Source organism: Lissotriton vulgaris, chromosome 4_1, assembly GCF_964263255.1.
Source record: "Lissotriton vulgaris chromosome 4_1, aLisVul1.2, whole genome shotgun sequence".
Taxonomy (NCBI): domain Eukaryota; kingdom Metazoa; phylum Chordata; class Amphibia; order Caudata; family Salamandridae; genus Lissotriton; species Lissotriton vulgaris.
Window position 1 is genome coordinate 2,012,748,094 of NC_141691.1, and position 16,368 is coordinate 2,012,764,461.

Genomic DNA, 16,368 nt, shown 5'->3' on the forward strand with positions numbered 1-16,368 from the left:
TGCTTGCCATGGTATAGTGCTGTAGCCCCAGTTGTTGACATACCTTTGCAGTCTTGGGTACAAACGTAGTGCATGTCTCGCAGTCTTCGTCCCTGTTATCTTTCGGAAGACAAAGGTTGTACACCTTGTGGGGGGTCTCCCTGGGTAAACTGGTGTGGCAGAATTTAAAAGGGGTGTTTTCAATGACTCCTCTCTGCCTTTATTCTCCAACCACCAACCACGTGGTCCCTTGTCAGGAGAAAAGAGAAGAGTCCCCTTCTCTCTTTTCGTCCTTTTCATGTTCTTTGACGATTTGGTTGAATTTATTTAAAAACATTTTTTTTTTAAACCTTTGGAACTTCTTCACCTTGCTTCCAGACCCAATGGCGGAACAATTGATAAGTCCTCGGAATCTAAGAAGGACTTCCAAGACATGATGCATCATCAAAAACAAGCTTGACCCTTGAAGCCCCTCATTCTGGCCTTCAGCGAAGGGCACTCCTGCCCCTCCCCCACCCAAGAAGTCAGTTAGGAGCCTTGCTGTCCTTATTGACAAAGAACTCTCCCTGAAATCTCAACTTGGAACAGTAATCGCCTCTTGTTTCCTACAACTCCGCAGAATTAAGAAAATAGGGAAATTCCTTACAATGGAGGTATGGGTCCCAGTTATATTCTCCCTGGTTTTATTGGGAATAAAATATGCTAACCTTTTCTACCTGGGCCTCCCTAGATGCCTCACGTGCAGGCTTCAAATGCTCCAGAACCCAGCAGCAGAGCCGATTTTCCAACTTCCCAGACAATGTTACATCTCCCCAGTGATAAGAGAACTCCGTTGGCTTACGGGTGAACAGAGGTCCATCTTCAAAACCAGATGCATTTTATTTAAATCCCTCAATATGAAAAGTCCAGCCTTCATAAAAACTCGAATTCAAAAGTACATTCCTTATCGAACTCTCTGAGCCACCCATTTGTATAATCTATCGATCCCTCCATTCATAAAGAAAGGGCCAGGTGGCTCCAGACTCTCCGTTGAAGCTCTCCACCTCTGGAGCTCCATGCCGCTGGAAATTAGGATGACACCCAACTACATGAAATTCAGACAACTGTTGAAAACATGGCTCTTTAAAAAAAGCTTACAAGAATTCTTGAGCTGACACCTTAGCGCCAAGGAACCGCTCAGTGTATGTGAGCTCTACAAATGCCAGTAACATAACATACCACCAAATGGTGGTTGATGACGCCCACAACTACACAAAAAACACACAAAAAATACTTCCGTACCCAATCACTAGTAGGCGGCGTAATGCACAGCATGTGAATCCAGAAAATAATTCATGCTGCAAAAGCATTAGTCTATGTGGTGTGGTAGTAGCCGGGAGAGCAAAGTAACCAAATCTGTTGAACCAAGCACTCCAACAACCTACAAAACCTTGACTGCCAATCCCGATGACCAAACTAATTCCAAGAAGTCAAATAATCCTGGCCTGAAAACAAGTCCTAACCAACCAATCATTCACGAATAGCCAACTAATCCCCAACCAACTCAAACAGCATAACAATTTACTTCAACCAGCCAAACAACCCGAATCAAACAACTTGAACCAGCCAAACAACCCGAATCAAACAACTTGAACCAGGCAAACAACGCCAATCAAACAACTAAAACCAGGCAAACAACCTCAATCAAACAATGGTTTAACTGCTGTCAGCAAACTAAGACCAACCAACCAATAGAGCCTAACTCACCCAAACTACACTGTATTAGCCAACTAAGTAGGTTGGTCCTAGCTAACCAAACAATAATTACCCACACAACCATGCCTTATCTAGCAGTTTAGTGGGAGATTTAACTTTACAATTATTTCACAATCATAAATTGAGTTTTTTGCTTTCCACCTCTAAAACTATCCTTGCCCAATGCAAGCAAACAAGCGGCTGAGAAACACTAAAGGTTGACACTATAGTGGGTTGAAGTGTCGGGTGGTGTGCTCCAAGCACCGACATCTCCTGGTCCACTGACCCAAAGCAGGGTGTTAAAACACTTGCCCTCTTTCAGTGAGGAAAGTGCAACAGTCCACATGAACTTTCAGCTGCACCCACTCTACTCATCAGCACTAGAGCGAGATTGTTCTGGGAGCCCCAGTTAGGACATGTAATAGGGTGTAAATTTGTGGGAGTCCCCCTCGAAGCCCGAACAGAGGTCACCACAGACCAGGAAGAAGACGTCAGCAGCTGTGAGGTCAGATAGTCGGAGCACTCACGGTTGTCAAGCTGTTTTTAAAATCCAGGCAGGCCTCAGAGAGGGGTACACTGCATCCTGTCAGTGACTAGAGTGCCAGTGTGCTAGGGCCACCGGGTACCAGATGGAAGCAGAGGTGCTTGAATTAGTATTTATGATAGGATTTTTTAAAGTAAAAACATCTTTAAGAAATGTATTTTCATTTTGACCGAAATACATTTTTAGGACAAATCATGCTGTCTTTGTAGCTGAAAATTCCCCAAAATAAAACAATGCATTTTCGTTACTTAAAATATCCCTTGAAGACCCCACAGCTACAATAACAGAGCGCCATCTTGCTGCTGGCCACTGGTCTTGCATATCCCCAATTCACTAACGTTGAAATCAATCTAGATACTGGATTCTGTTTTTGTCTTTTTGTGCTATTTGCCTCATTGCACAAAGTAAACTGAGCATATCTGATGGTCTCCCTGGGCATCAGTTTGAGAAATAACTCCCTCTGCAAACAGGAAGATGGCACCGTGCCAGGGGCGAGTGGAAGAAAGAAGCCACATTGGGGCAAACCTCAAAGCAAGGGTGCTTGGTGCTCTATGTGCCCCCCAGGGCGGCTTGGCACCAGGTCTCAGTGCAAAGTATAACATGGCAACCCCACAGCCCAGCTCCATCATTGTGCACACTATGTGCCTACTCTGCAGACCGCACTTCACTCATTTGCATTGAAGGCAAATAGACCGGTGTCTGTGGAGAGTCCTCAGCGAGACAATATTGTGTAGATGCATGGAGTCAAGGCCACTGCTGGCTTCCCAGAATGCTCTTTTTTTATGTTTTCTGCCCTGGTTTTCGGCCAACTGTGGTTCCATACTCTGCAGCTACCCCCAATATATAATTTGTAAACGTGCTGCCCACCCCCTCTTTCAGGACCAGGAATCTGAGATGTAACATCTGTGTTCACTGGATACAAAGGTATCAAGCTTGATACGAACATGTATTGTGGCTGCAGGCTTGGATTGACACAAAGATGTTGAGAGACAAAATGCTGGGATTGGTAGAAAGGTGCCAGGTGATAGTGTTCCAGGATTGGGACAATGGTGCCAGGTGGTTGTGTGGTAGGATTGATACAGACATGTTGTATGGCAGCATGCTAGGCTTGATACAAAATTTCTATGTGGCAGTGGGCTAGGATTGATGCAAAGCTACAAGGTGACAGTAGGCTTGGCTTGATACGAGTTGTTGTGTGGCACCATACTAGGGTTGATGCAAAGGTGCCTGGCAGGAGTGTGCTAGGATTGAATCAAAGGTGCCCATCAGCAGTGCGTAGGTTGATACAAAGGTGCCTGTCGGCAGTGCAGTAGGATCGATACAAATGGACCTGTCGGCAGTGCACTAGGAATTATATAGAGGTGCCTGTCGGCAGTGCAGTAGGATTGATACAAAGGTGCCAGGTGAGAGCATGCTTGGAATGATACAAACTGTATTGTGGCACCATGCTAGGATAGATGCAAAGGTGTCGGTGTTAGTGCAACACGATTCACACAAAGGTGTCTGGTGGCAGTGTGCAAGAATTGATACACAGATGCCTGTCAGAAGTGTGCAAAGAATAATATAAAGGTACCTGGTAGCAGTAAGCAAGGATTGATACAAAGGTGCCTGGTGGCAGAGTGCAAGGATTGATTCAAGAATGCCAGGTGAGAGTGATACAAGCTGTAGTGTGACAAGATGCTAGTATTGATGTAAGGGTGTGAGTGGTAGTGTGCAAAGATTGATACATAGGCGTCTACCATTAGCATGCTAGTATTACTATATAGTACCTGTCGACAGTGTACTAGGAAGGATACAAAGGAGGGAGGTGACATCATGCTTGGATTGATATAAACTGTCTTGTGGCAGCAAGCTAGGATTGATGCAAAGGTGCCTGGCGGCAGTGCGCTAGGATTGATACAAAGGTGCCTGTCGGCAGTGTACCAGTAATGATACTAGGCATGGAAACAAGGGCAAGGCATTTACAGGGGACTGTGGACAACTATCAGCAATAGGGAGCACACACCTCAAAGCCCCAAAGAGGATACAACGTCCTGCTGCCCAGAAGTACATTCAAGAACTTCTCCAGTGAACACACCTCATTTGTGTCCTATCGGACTTTAATATTTATTCAGCCGGTCGCTACGTCCCATACGATTTAAGAGCAAATTCAGCCCCTCACTACTTCCCATACAGTGTAAGAGTTCATCTAGCCCATCGCTACCTCCCTTACAATTCTAGAGCTCATTCAACCGTTTGCTACCTCCAAAACAATTCAAGAGTTCATCTAGCCTGTAACAACCTCCCATATGATTCAAGAGCTCCTCCCACCCGACGCTACTTCTCATACGATTCAAGAACTTCTTAGATTTGAAATGTTATTTCCGTGATGCACCCAATTGAAATGCTCCCTTTGCTATGCTCAAACTCTATTCCGTGTTAAGTTAGCATTCATGGCGCCAGCTTTATTGATGCAATCTTGTTCTGTAACTAGGATCGAGCTTCTGTCTCGTAATGCTTTCCTCAGCAGAAAGGATGCCCCTGCACCTCCAGTTTGTACTATCTATTGTTTCATACTTTTACTGTTAGATAGACTCATTCCCACATCTTAGAATGGTAGACTCCGGCCGAAAGGCCTTGGGGTCGAGATAGCATGTACACAGCCCTGTGCCATGGTTCATCCTTGTTTGCCTTCTTTGTTCACCATGGCCTGAGCTGGAATATTTCAGTTTGGATGGGACTCTAGAGGTGTTGGAAATGTATATTTTGTGTTACCGTGTGGACGGGGGTCAATCCCTCGGCAGTCCAACGCTACCTCCAATACGATTCAAGAGCTCATCTCGCCCAATGCGAGAGGCCATATGCTTCAAGAGCTCATTGTGCCTTTGCACCCTCCCATGGTATACAAGAACTTCTCCAGGATACTGGCACCTCCCAAAGGACATAGGAGCTCCTAAACATGCTCATACCACACTAAGTACTTCTACATCCTACTGTTACTTTCCAAAGCATTTTTATTCAGATATCATCGCACGTTCATGATCTAAAACAATTCATTAAAAAGTAACAATAACATGCAGCCTAAGTTAACATAGAGATATATTTCCCACTATTGAATAGTTAAAAAAAGCACTTTTGAAACAGAAGTGGTAAAGAAAGATCACAGCGATAACTACATCATCAGCCTTAAAAGCTCCAAGTTCTAAATGCAGCCGTCTTCCCTCTGCTTGCACCCTTCCCTCCTATCAGGCCCTCCAGAAGAGACTTGGGCTATGCTCGCTGCACAGCCCAGCGCTCCGGCTGCCGACACAGTTTTCAATGTTTCAATTTCTTGGAATTTATATAGCATACAGCTACCTTCAAGTAGGTGTCCCGGCGCTAGCGGAAAGCACATGAAAGTAAAGGGGGAAACCTAAGATTATATAGCCATAAGAGAGGTCTCAAACAGAAAGGTTTTGAGATCGAGTCTGAAAAGTGATTCTGAAGGGCTGCAGCGCAGACTGAGCCGCAGTGCGTTCCGCGGTTTGGAAGCCAGTATGGAGGGAACATACAGTGGCTTGAGGTATCAGACCCCAGAGCTCTGGACTCGGAGCACAATTCGAGCCAATGTTCATGAGTGTCTCTCTGGAGTGAGGTGAGGTCCTTACCATCTGTGAACAGTGACTGGGAAGCCCTAGGTGAAAACACCAGTGCATCCATGTGCAATGCACCATTCATGAGCTGGCACTAACCTGCTGTCATTACAGCTCCTCAGCGCGGGGCCCAGGCCTGAGCTCAGCGCTCCTTGTTCCAAGAGAACCGGTCTGAACCTAGGATCAGGGAACTAATCCTGTGGGGATCCTTGGCCCATCTCTGTGGACAGCTGTCTAGTGTGACCAGTCACCCTCTAATAGTGCCCCAAAGACCCAGGAAGTTTGCTAATTTTTTGTCTTTGACGATCTTTCACTGACTCTCCAAACAGGGCCAAGAAGCCAGTCTGTCTTTAGCCCACTTTATAAATATTTTCTCACTGTCATCCTATAGTGCATTGTGCTCTTAAAGAACCTCTGCACTGTCCTGGTATGCCCCACATCACAAAAGGAGTCCCTATAACGTCACGAGCTGCAGGGTATCTGCAGTGAAATTAATGCAATGTCCTGATGTGCCTTGATTGTACAGCGTACTCTGTGCAGTGCCAAGCTGTGCCCTGCATCCACAGGAGAACTTCTGCAATGCTCAGCTGTGCCTACTCTGCAATGCCCAGCTGTGTCCTGAGTCTGCAGTGTATAAACTCTGCAATGCCCGGCTATGCCATGAATCTACACGGTATAAACTGTGCAATGTCCAGCTGTGCCCTGCATCCACAGGAGAACTTCTGCAATGCTCAGCTGTGCCTACTCTGCAATGCCCAGCTGTGCCCTGAGTCTGCAGTGTATAAACTCTGCAATGCCCGGCTATGCCATGAATCTACATGGTATAAACTGTGCAATGCCCTGCATTTACAGTGCATAAACTGTGCAATGCCCAGCTGTGCCCTGCATCTACAGGAGAATTTCTGCAATGCTCAGCTGTGCCTACTCTGCAATGCCCAGCTGTGTCCTGAGTCTGCAGTGTATAAACTCTGCAATGCCCGGCTATGCCATGAATCTACATGGTATAAACTTTGCAATGCCCAGCTGTGCCCTGCATTTACAGTGCATACACTCTGCAATGCCCAGCTGTGCCCTGCATCTACAGGAGAATTTCGGCAATGCTCAGCTGTGCCTACTCTGCAATGCCCAGCTGTGCCCTGAATCTGCAGTGTATAAACTCTGCAATGCCCAGCTATGCCATGCATCTACATTGTATAAACTCCGCAATGCCCAGCTGTGCCCTGCATCTGCAGTGTATAAGCTTTGCAATGCCCAGCTGTACCCTGCATCTGCAGTGTATATACTCTGCTATGCCATGTGTGTCCAGCAGAACCACTGCAATGCCCAGCTGTGCCCTGCATTTACAGTGCATAAACTCTGCAATGCCCAACTGTGCCCTGCATCTGCAGTGTATAAACTCTGCTGTGCCGAGCTGTGTCCTGTGTCTGCAGAGTATAAACTGCAATGCCCAGCTGTGTCCTGCATATGCAGTGTACAAAGTCTGCTGGGCCCAGCTTTTCCCTGCATCTACGGTCTCCAACCAGTAGCTCGTGAGCTGCTCTAGCTCTCCAGCTACCTCTGAGTAGCTCACCTGCGTGCAGCCCAGCTTATTAAATTAGAAAGCTTGTGCTTGGTTGAATTAATATACATATAACAAAATTGAGATTATACAACACTAATAATATTAGTAGCTCTCAATGCATTTCATTGAACATGAGTAGCTCTCAAAACAGAAAAAGATGGAGACCCCCGATTAACTCCTCTATGCCATAGTTATCCAGCAGAACCGCTGCAGTGCCCAGCTGTGCCCTGCATTTAGTGCATACACTCTGCAATGCCCAACGGTGCCCTGTGTGCACGGGGACGTGGAGGTTCTATAATAGCCTTCTTGTCCTATGCTTACAATACTATACCATGCAATCTCCCTACAGCAGACTCTCTGTATGCCCTGCTGTGCCCTGTGTCCACGGGGAGCCTCGGTGCCCTGTGTCTCCAATGCCCCTCGGTGCTTTCGCAGCTACAAGGATCCTTCGGATGTGGCCTGGCACCCTGGGCAGACACTCCCCCAACCAAGAGAGAAGATGTCAGTCTGGGATCCTCAGAATAAAGGGCAGCGCGTGACAGATGCATTTCCTCAGACGTGCGAGGACGCGCAGAGAACGCGCCCCGCGTGCCATGGCGTGGGCCCTCGCCTCTCATCTCGCGCCACGCGGAAGGGCGCGGCCGGGCGTCCTTCCAGCCTGACTCACAGCAGACAACTTGATTGTATTAACAGCCAGCGCGAGCCAAACCTCTGAAGGGCTCAAAATGTCAGGGAAATGCAAGTACGAGGGGCCCCTCCTAACAAATGAAATGTAAGGACTAGCTAGTACTTGGTCGTCTCCAAAAGTGGTAATCACGTGCCCTTTACTGTGGCATCTCCTAAACGGGGTGGGTACCGGCACGTGCCTCAAAAACATGTTAATTAAATGCCTAGCTCTAGGGCACCCATCAGAAACGCTACTGTAATGGCTAGTAAAGGAGCATGCTTCCCCTTAAGAGCATCGGGGAAGTGAACAACCAAATATATTGCTTAGCATGCCGCCCCAAATAATAAAATCTATGAAATTACCAGTAAGAAACCGAATTCTAAAAATGTAAATAAAAAAGAAACTAATTCATTTGTTTCCAGACAAACATTTCTTTAGGATGTGAAACCATAAGGCACGCAGTACTTGGCATTTCTTGAGCATTTTTGCTAAGGTTTCTATCATAGAACCCTATGAAATGCCCAGCAGGTGGGCGGCCCCCATACTGCAATTAAACGCTGCACAATTTCCCACACGCAGATAAAAAAAGTTAGAAAATATTCAGTAATATGCTGAGCTTTCCATAAATGCCTACAGAGTGCCCCATAACAAGGCATATTACTTCCCCGATACTTGTCCTGTCGTCCAATAAAGTAACAAGCAATGGCAAAAGCCAAAAAAGTCTGACGTTGGCTGCTAAATTCTTGTTTGTCAATGCTGGCTTTGTTGTGGTGTATGTAAAATTGAATAGTTGGGGGCAGGTAAGGGCATACGGGAGAGCTGCCAGGCTCTCACCAACATAATAGAAAACATTGATTAAAACCAGACATTTTCTGGTCTCAAAAAGCGCACATTGCCATAGTAGCCCCTGGCACTGAATGGTACTACTTTGTGGATGTACTCTTTGTGAAAAAGAAGAATGGTGTCACTCAAAGTGAAGTTAGCTAATGGCCAAAGTGGGCTGTCCTATGTTGTTGAGGTGGAAGAAAAATGTGAATGAGACAGTAACAGATCACTGGATGAAGGGTGATGGCTGAAAGCCCCCATCAGTAAGCTTAGGTTAAGGACATAGAACTGTGGGTTCTTTGTGCCAGGAAAACGTTAAATTTCACATGGAAGAATTGAAAACAGCTCCCACCCACCCAAGAGCCCTCTGACTCAACAGAAGCATGCTGTCTTACCTTTATCAGGTGTTTGTTGACCCATTTTGTGAATGTTTTCTTCTGCACTCTGTCTCGTTCATCTGAAATAATGAAATAAGAAGACTGTCAGCCTATGCTTAGAACACATCATACATTTCCAAAATAAGGCATAGGGATGAGAGAAACATTACATCCCCATTGGATGGAGACTCAGCAATCGCCATTAGAGCCCCTCGAAAGAAGACGCTGCAAGCCCCATATCAGCCAATTGGAAACAGGCCAGACAAACGCCACATCAAACATATTTCTCCCCAATACCCGCTATACGATCATTTTAGGCTCTCCAGTAAGTAACTTCTTTTGCTCAATGTTATAAATACTGCATATTACTAATAAAATAATATTTCCGTAGTTTTATATAAACATATATAGTAATTGTTATTTTCAACACAACTTAAGTGCATTTTAAACCAATTCCCTTGAATCACATATCAGAGGCACATTAAACCCTCTTCGCCATTAAATCCTAATACTTCCCATTCCACAAACAAGATTATACCTCATACAATCATTATTTTTATATAGATGTGGTGGAAAATAGAAGACTGCTAAAGTGGTGTTTCGGTAGAAACACCGGTCTACCCCGACTTTCTTCAGGACATGTGTTGCCCATATATATAAATTTCAATTCCAACTCAAAAACTTGCAAGCTGGACAAAGATGTGGTCTTCCTCAGAATCAGATATTAACCTCATGCGTGCGAGCGGAATTCCGCTCGTACGCTGAGATTTTTTAAAACGCACTTTACGTGACGAGCTGGGCTCGTCATCAGCGTGCGAGGAGGCTACGCCATGACGAGCCCAGCTCGTCATCAGTGTTGAAGGGGTTAATGGCCGCCTCACAACTGAGACCAGTTTTACATTTAGGTAAGGATCAATAATTTAACAACTTAAAAACATGTCCATATCACCAACAAATCGTTTGCATTAATAAAGTCAGCCTGGAGCCCTGCCCTTTGATTTTCTGGTCCTGCAATACAGATTGGAAGACCCAACAAGCATCTTTTAGGCCAACTGGAAGAAAACCCAGAAAGTGCCAATAACAGCCATAGGCAAAAAGAGGCCCAAAGAAAACCCTTATAGACCATCAGGAGACAACATGACAAGCAGAAATTTACCAGCTACCCATGTAGGTAGGCGTCTCTGCACCCACATAGCGGTAAGTAAGTGTTTTATAAATGCTGCAATACAATACAAGACCCACTTGCCGCAGATGAGACATGCTACAGACGAGTCACCAGTGACCACCATGGAACAGAGTCGAGAACTCGCACCAGGCGAAGGGGGCATACTGGACAATAGTGAAAATCATGAAGCTAGTGCGCATGCTTGCCTAGGTGAGTCATTCGGACACAGTAGAGAGCAGAGGAGGGCGGAAGTTCCCTGGGAGTAGAGAGGATTGCGGGACTCAGGAGTGAAAAGTAAGTAGTCGGCAGCATTGTGAGAAGGCGGGAGAGGGTAGGTCTGGGTAACATCTGGAGGGAAGACCGTGACTCATTAACTGCCATGGATGAAGGAAATACTGGGACCTGTGAATCATGAACAGAAGTCTTTCACATGGCAGCATCGTGTGCAGAGAAAAGAGCGGGAAAGAAAAAGTACAGGCCAATAAAAGGCACTGAAGGGAAGACAAAATGATGAGAGATTCACGTTACGTTTATGGAGAGCTGTATTACAACTGCAAAACAGAAGGAATTGCCAGTATTTAGAGACAATAAAGAGAGACCCGAGTAGGTGGAGAGGCTTCAGAGTGAGTGAAGAAAGACTACAGGAAAGTGAAGAGAGACCTCAGTAAAGAAGACGTCAAGAAAAGGCTACTGGTTCAAAGAACGAGAAGTGAAATTTAGAGGGACAACGAGAAAAAAAAAAGTCAACATAGCAAACCACTTGAGAAATAAAATTAAAAAGAAAAAGAACAGAGAGGAAATTAAATGAACAATAAAGATAGAACATTAAGGGCCGCAAGAAAGAATAGGAGACAGCTGGCAAGAAAGAACCAAAATCCAGTTAAAAGTTTAGCAGACATACAGAAGTGAAAGAATAAATAAAATAAGTAGAGATGGGGCACGGAAAGAAAGGAAGACTGAGAAACTGACATTCATAGTTGGAAACAGTCCCCAAACAGGCCTTCTGGCCGTGCCAGCAGCCCCTGCTCCCGGCCCCGCATTCCTGCGGTAGAATGTGCTGAGGGGGTGAAAACCGGGAGCCGAGGGTTAGGCAGGGCGGCTGGGCTGGTAATGTGCTTTTTAGGTTTTGCCTAGCGGAAGCTGCGCTCTGCGCAGCTTTTCCGCGCAGGCGAAATCCTGTTGAGAAGAGTAGTGTGGCTTTTGTTCGGCCCTCGTCCTTGATTGGCTGGCTCCGTAAACGGAGCCTTGCCATTGGACGAGGGGCCTGTCCGTCAATGCCGGACCAGACACGGGGGCGTTCCCGACATTCTTTGGCTTTTGCCGACGTCACGGGACGCCGGGAACGCCCCCGTGTCTGGTCCGGCATTGCCGGCACCTCCCTTGTTTTTCCTCGTGGCCGCCTTTCGTCAGCTCTCTCCTCCCCCTTTCCCGCCCCCTCCCGCTTCTCTCTAATGCCCGCCTTCCTGCTCCGGCCTTTCCTTTCCCGCCCCCTCCCGCTTGTTTCCTCATGGCCGCCTTTCGTCAGCTCTCTCCTCCCTGGCCGCCTTTCGTCAGCTCTCTCCTCCCCCTTTCCCGCCCCCTCCCGCTTCTCTCTAATGCCCGCCTTCCTGCTCCGGCCTTTCCTTTCCCGCCCCCTCCCGCTTGTTTCCTCATGGCCGCCTTTCGTCAGCTCTCTCCTCCCTGGCCGCCTTTCGTCAGCTCTCTCCTCCCCCTTTCCCGCCCCCTCCCGCTTCTCTCTAATGCCCGCCTTCCTGCTCCGGCCTCTCCTTTCCCGCCCCCTCCCGCTTGTTTCCTCATGGCCGCCTTTCGTCAGCTCCCGGCCTCTCCTTTCCCGCCCCCTCCCGCTTGTTTCCTCATGGCCGCCTTCCTGCTCCAAGGCCGTCGTCGGCCGTCGTCAGCATCTCCCAAAAAAGTTCAAGGTACGTGTGCTAGCAAACCTTTTTTTGTGCGTAAGAGCGCTCAAGTTATATAAAAAATTTTTTTTTTTAAAAGTAGCAGATGCCTGCATTTCCGTTTGGCAGGAAGGGAGCGTAGCTAGTAGTGTTGCCGAGTGGCTTCAATCACCCGAGATCCACACCGGGTCTTCCCCCTTTTTATTAACAACTGGACCCGTGGACCTGGCCACTTTTTCGCGTGCATAATAAATAACTTAGTGTTGCATGCAGCGCGTGCGGAGCTTATTGGTATAAATAAAGAATAAGAAATCAAATTACATAGGAGGAACACGAGCAGCTAGCAGGCGCAGGAGGGCTCTAGACGGGCCTTCCCCTCTGCCCACAAGTTTTTTCTGCGGATACCGCGGACCGCATTCTTATCCCCGGCACCCACAGATGGGACCGAGATACCGAGGTGGCGACATATATAGGGGAATGGAACCTGCAAGCACATTTCGAGGTAGTGTTTACAGAAACCCAGCTCAACGCATCCTAAGGAAAGGGCACAAAAGGAACATGGCGTACCGAGCAAGGTCCGGTAAGAGAGTACAAAATGTATGTTAAGATTCTTTCTAAAGCGAGCAGAGAGGCTATCCCGCCCCTCGGGCTACCTTAGTAGCAATGGTGCTCTAACTCAAGAATATAGAGTTCGAAAATGTCCCTTGGTCATGGTGTGATGAAAGGTCAGGAATCATCCGAAATTAAAAGTCCCGGCATAGAGGACCACTTCCACAGGCCACGCAAATAGGCTTAGTCACGGCACCGCAGGTTCAAGGTGGAGCAAGGGGTTATCACACCTGTGTAGTTAGTTGGGTCATTTGAATGCCTTACTGCGGAATTATCAAAGCTAGAGAAGTGATTTATTGTGCTACTGAACGAATGAACATAAGCAGTTGAAGTACTCTCTTGAACGATTCTGATTGCTCGAAATAGCGTGGGATTTTTAGTCACTAGGTTAAAAAATGTATTTATAGCATTTCAAAAAGCCTTTGAGTCCAGCGGGTGTGAAAACAGCTGGACACTACGCAGTGGGTGCATTACCGGAATACGTTCCTTGCCACCTGTTTCCAGGCGTCCCATTGTGAGGCAGCGCCTGGTGGCTCAGTGGACTACTGCTTCCATTGCCGGGGCCTGTGTCCGACATCATGGTCACAGGTTTAAGTCCCGGCGGGTCCACCCAGCCTATCATTCATCTGGGGTCGATACACGAGTACGAGTTGGGTAACAAAAAAGAGGTGTTGTTCAGCACCAAGGTGAACGTGCGTTGTTAAAAGTACATATGTTTGGTTATGTTCAACGAATGAATCTGTGTGCCCCTGCTTGTGCCTCTGTGTGCCCCTGTTGTCTGCTTGTGCCTCTGTGTGCCCCTGTTGTCTGCTTGTGCCTCTGTGTGCCCCTGTTGTCTGCTTGTGCCTCTGTGTGCCCCTGTTGTCTGCTTGTGCCTCTGTGTGCCCCTGTTGCCTGCTTGTGCCTCTGTGTGCCCCTGTTGTCTGCTTGTGCCTCTGTGTGCCCCTGCTTGTGCCTCTGTGTGCCCCTGTTGTCTGCTTGTGCCTCTGTGTGCCCCTGTTGTCTGCTTGTGCCTCTGTGTGCCCCTGTTGCCTGCTTGTGCCTCTGTGTGCCCCTGTTGCCTGCTTGTGCCTCTGTGTGCCCCTGCTTGTGCCTCTGTGTGCCCCTGTTGCCTGCTTGTGCCTCTGTGTGCCCCTGTTGCCTGCTTGTGCCTCTGTGTGCCCCTGTTGCCTGCTTGTGCCTCTGTGTGCCCCTGTTGCCTGCTTGTGCCTCTGTGTGCCCCTGTTGCCTGCTTGTGCCTCTGTGTGCCCCTGTTGCCTGCTTGTGCCTCTGTGTGCCCCTGTTGCCTGCTTGTGCCTCTGTGTGCCCCTGTTGCCTGCTTGTGCCTCTGTGTGCCCTTGTTGCCTGCTTGTGCCTCCGTCTGCCCCTGTTGCCTGCTTGTGACCCTGTTGCTTGCTTGGGACCCTGTTGCTTGCTTGTGACCCTGTTGCTTGCTTGTGACCCTGTTTTCGTGCCTCTGTTGCCTGCGGGGGGCTCGCAGCGAGCCCACAGTGTGTGGGGTGGGGCTCGCAGTGTGTGGGGGGCTCTGTGTGGGTGTGTGTGTGGGGGGGCTCTGTGTGGGTGTGTGTGGGGGGCTTTGTGTGGCTGTGTGTGGGGGGGCTCTGTGTGGGTGTGTGTGTGGGGGGGGGTTGTGTGTGTTGGGGGGCTCTCTGTGGGTGTTGGTGTGTGTCATTTGCAAGAGATAAAGCTAGTGGCATTGTAAATGACAATGCCATTTATTTATGTTAAAAAAAAAACATAAATAAAAATAATGTCAAGAGCAATGCCAATCGCTCTAACTTTAACAAAGGCAAAACCATTGCATTGTAAATGCTTGTTCCAGAAGTGGACTGTAATTGCCTGGATGGAGGGGCAGGATCGCCCACAGCCTGGCACGGGTCTGTGTCTGCCACCCCATCTCCTGAAACAGTCCCACCCAGGGTGGAGAGCTGCCAGAGTGAACTCCAGACAGCCGTGCACACCAGCCAGAAACGCACAGGGATTAAAATAGAAGCAAGCAAACAAACAAACATGAAAACACACTTCCCTTCAAAAACAAATGCAGAGCTGCTCTGGGGCTCTACACACCCCCACAGACTTCCCATAACAAGAGCTGCTGGACACCGGAAGTCTACCCACCTCTCACCCGCCCAGCACACAGCCCTCCTTCAAAGTGAACATATTCAGACGCCTCCTGCATTCTGGGATGAATACATTATAATAAGAAGTCCCTGACCTGCCTGCCTTAAGGGGGGCAGCATTCAGAGCCATTGCGGGAACCTCATGCGTCCGCCACGCCAGGTACCTCTGGTGTGCCTGCATGGTACCCGCATGCATCTGGGCTTAGTCATGCCTGCACGACCCTCCCTTCGCTGCATGCCTGCTATTGTACACAAGACTCTACAATCCAACATGCCAGAGTACCACAACCAACTTTATGTGCCACACTAACACAGGAATGCTGACACCATGGGTGTACGAACCCACCAGCCTATTAATGTTGGCCAACGCTGTGCTTGCGATGTTATCAAATAGGCGGCCATCAAAGCTGGCCAACTGGATGTAATTGATGGTGAGAATGGTAATTGATGGTGAGAGAACAGGTCAATTGGATGCTGTCGATGTTGACCAACAAAATCCTACTGGCCAACAATCTTACCCCCCTTATGACACTATCAATGGCAACCTTCTGGTCAATATTGGAAGCATCCCATTTTCCAATCCTAATATGGTGGACCAAATAGGTTGCTCACATTACCTTAGAATACTTTAAATATTACCCATTAAGTTCTTATCAGCATTGGCTGACAGGACACCATTTGTGTCAGCCAAATGGTTGATGTGACTTTGGACAGTAGGGAGCTATTTATGTTGGTTAATGGATACTAACACAGTTTGATAGTGGGAGGCTAACAATGGAGAACAATGGGATGCCATCAATGGAGAACAATGGGATGCTAACAATGAAGTACAATGGGATGCTACCAATGGAGAACAATGGGATGCCACCAATGGAGAACAATGGGATGCTACAATGGAGAACAATGGGATGCCACCAATGGAGAACAACAGGATGCTAACAATGAAGTACAATTGGATGCCACCAAAAGAGAACAATGGGATGCCACCAAAAGAGAACAATGGGACGCCACCAATGGAGCACATTGGAATGCGACCAATGGAGCACAATGGGATGCCACCAATTGAGAACAATGGGATGCCACCAATGGAGAACAATGGGATGCCACCAATGGAGAACAATGGGATGCCACCAATGGAGAACAATGGGATGCCACCAAAAGAGAATGGGATGCCACCAAAAGAGAACAATGGGATGCCACCAACAGAGAACAATGGGATGCCACCAAAAGAGAACAATGGGATGCCACCAATGGAGAACAAAGGGATGCCACCAATTGACAACA

At 47.8% G+C, this 16,368-nt stretch overlaps 1 protein-coding gene across 11 annotated transcripts in view; it reads right to left on the reverse strand.

The window, feature by feature from the left end:
* The window catches only part of PLEC (plectin), a 624,446-nt gene that overhangs the window by 188,571 nt on the left and 419,507 nt on the right, over positions 1–16,368 (reverse strand). For all 11 annotated transcript variants that reach the window (XM_086966398.1, XM_086966400.1, XM_086966394.1 and 8 more), the window contains exon 2: positions 9,317–9,378. In XM_086966398.1, coding sequence (XP_086822524.1) covers positions 9,317–9,378 — 62 coding nt within the window. The remainder of the gene's footprint in view (positions 1–9,316; positions 9,379–16,368) is intronic.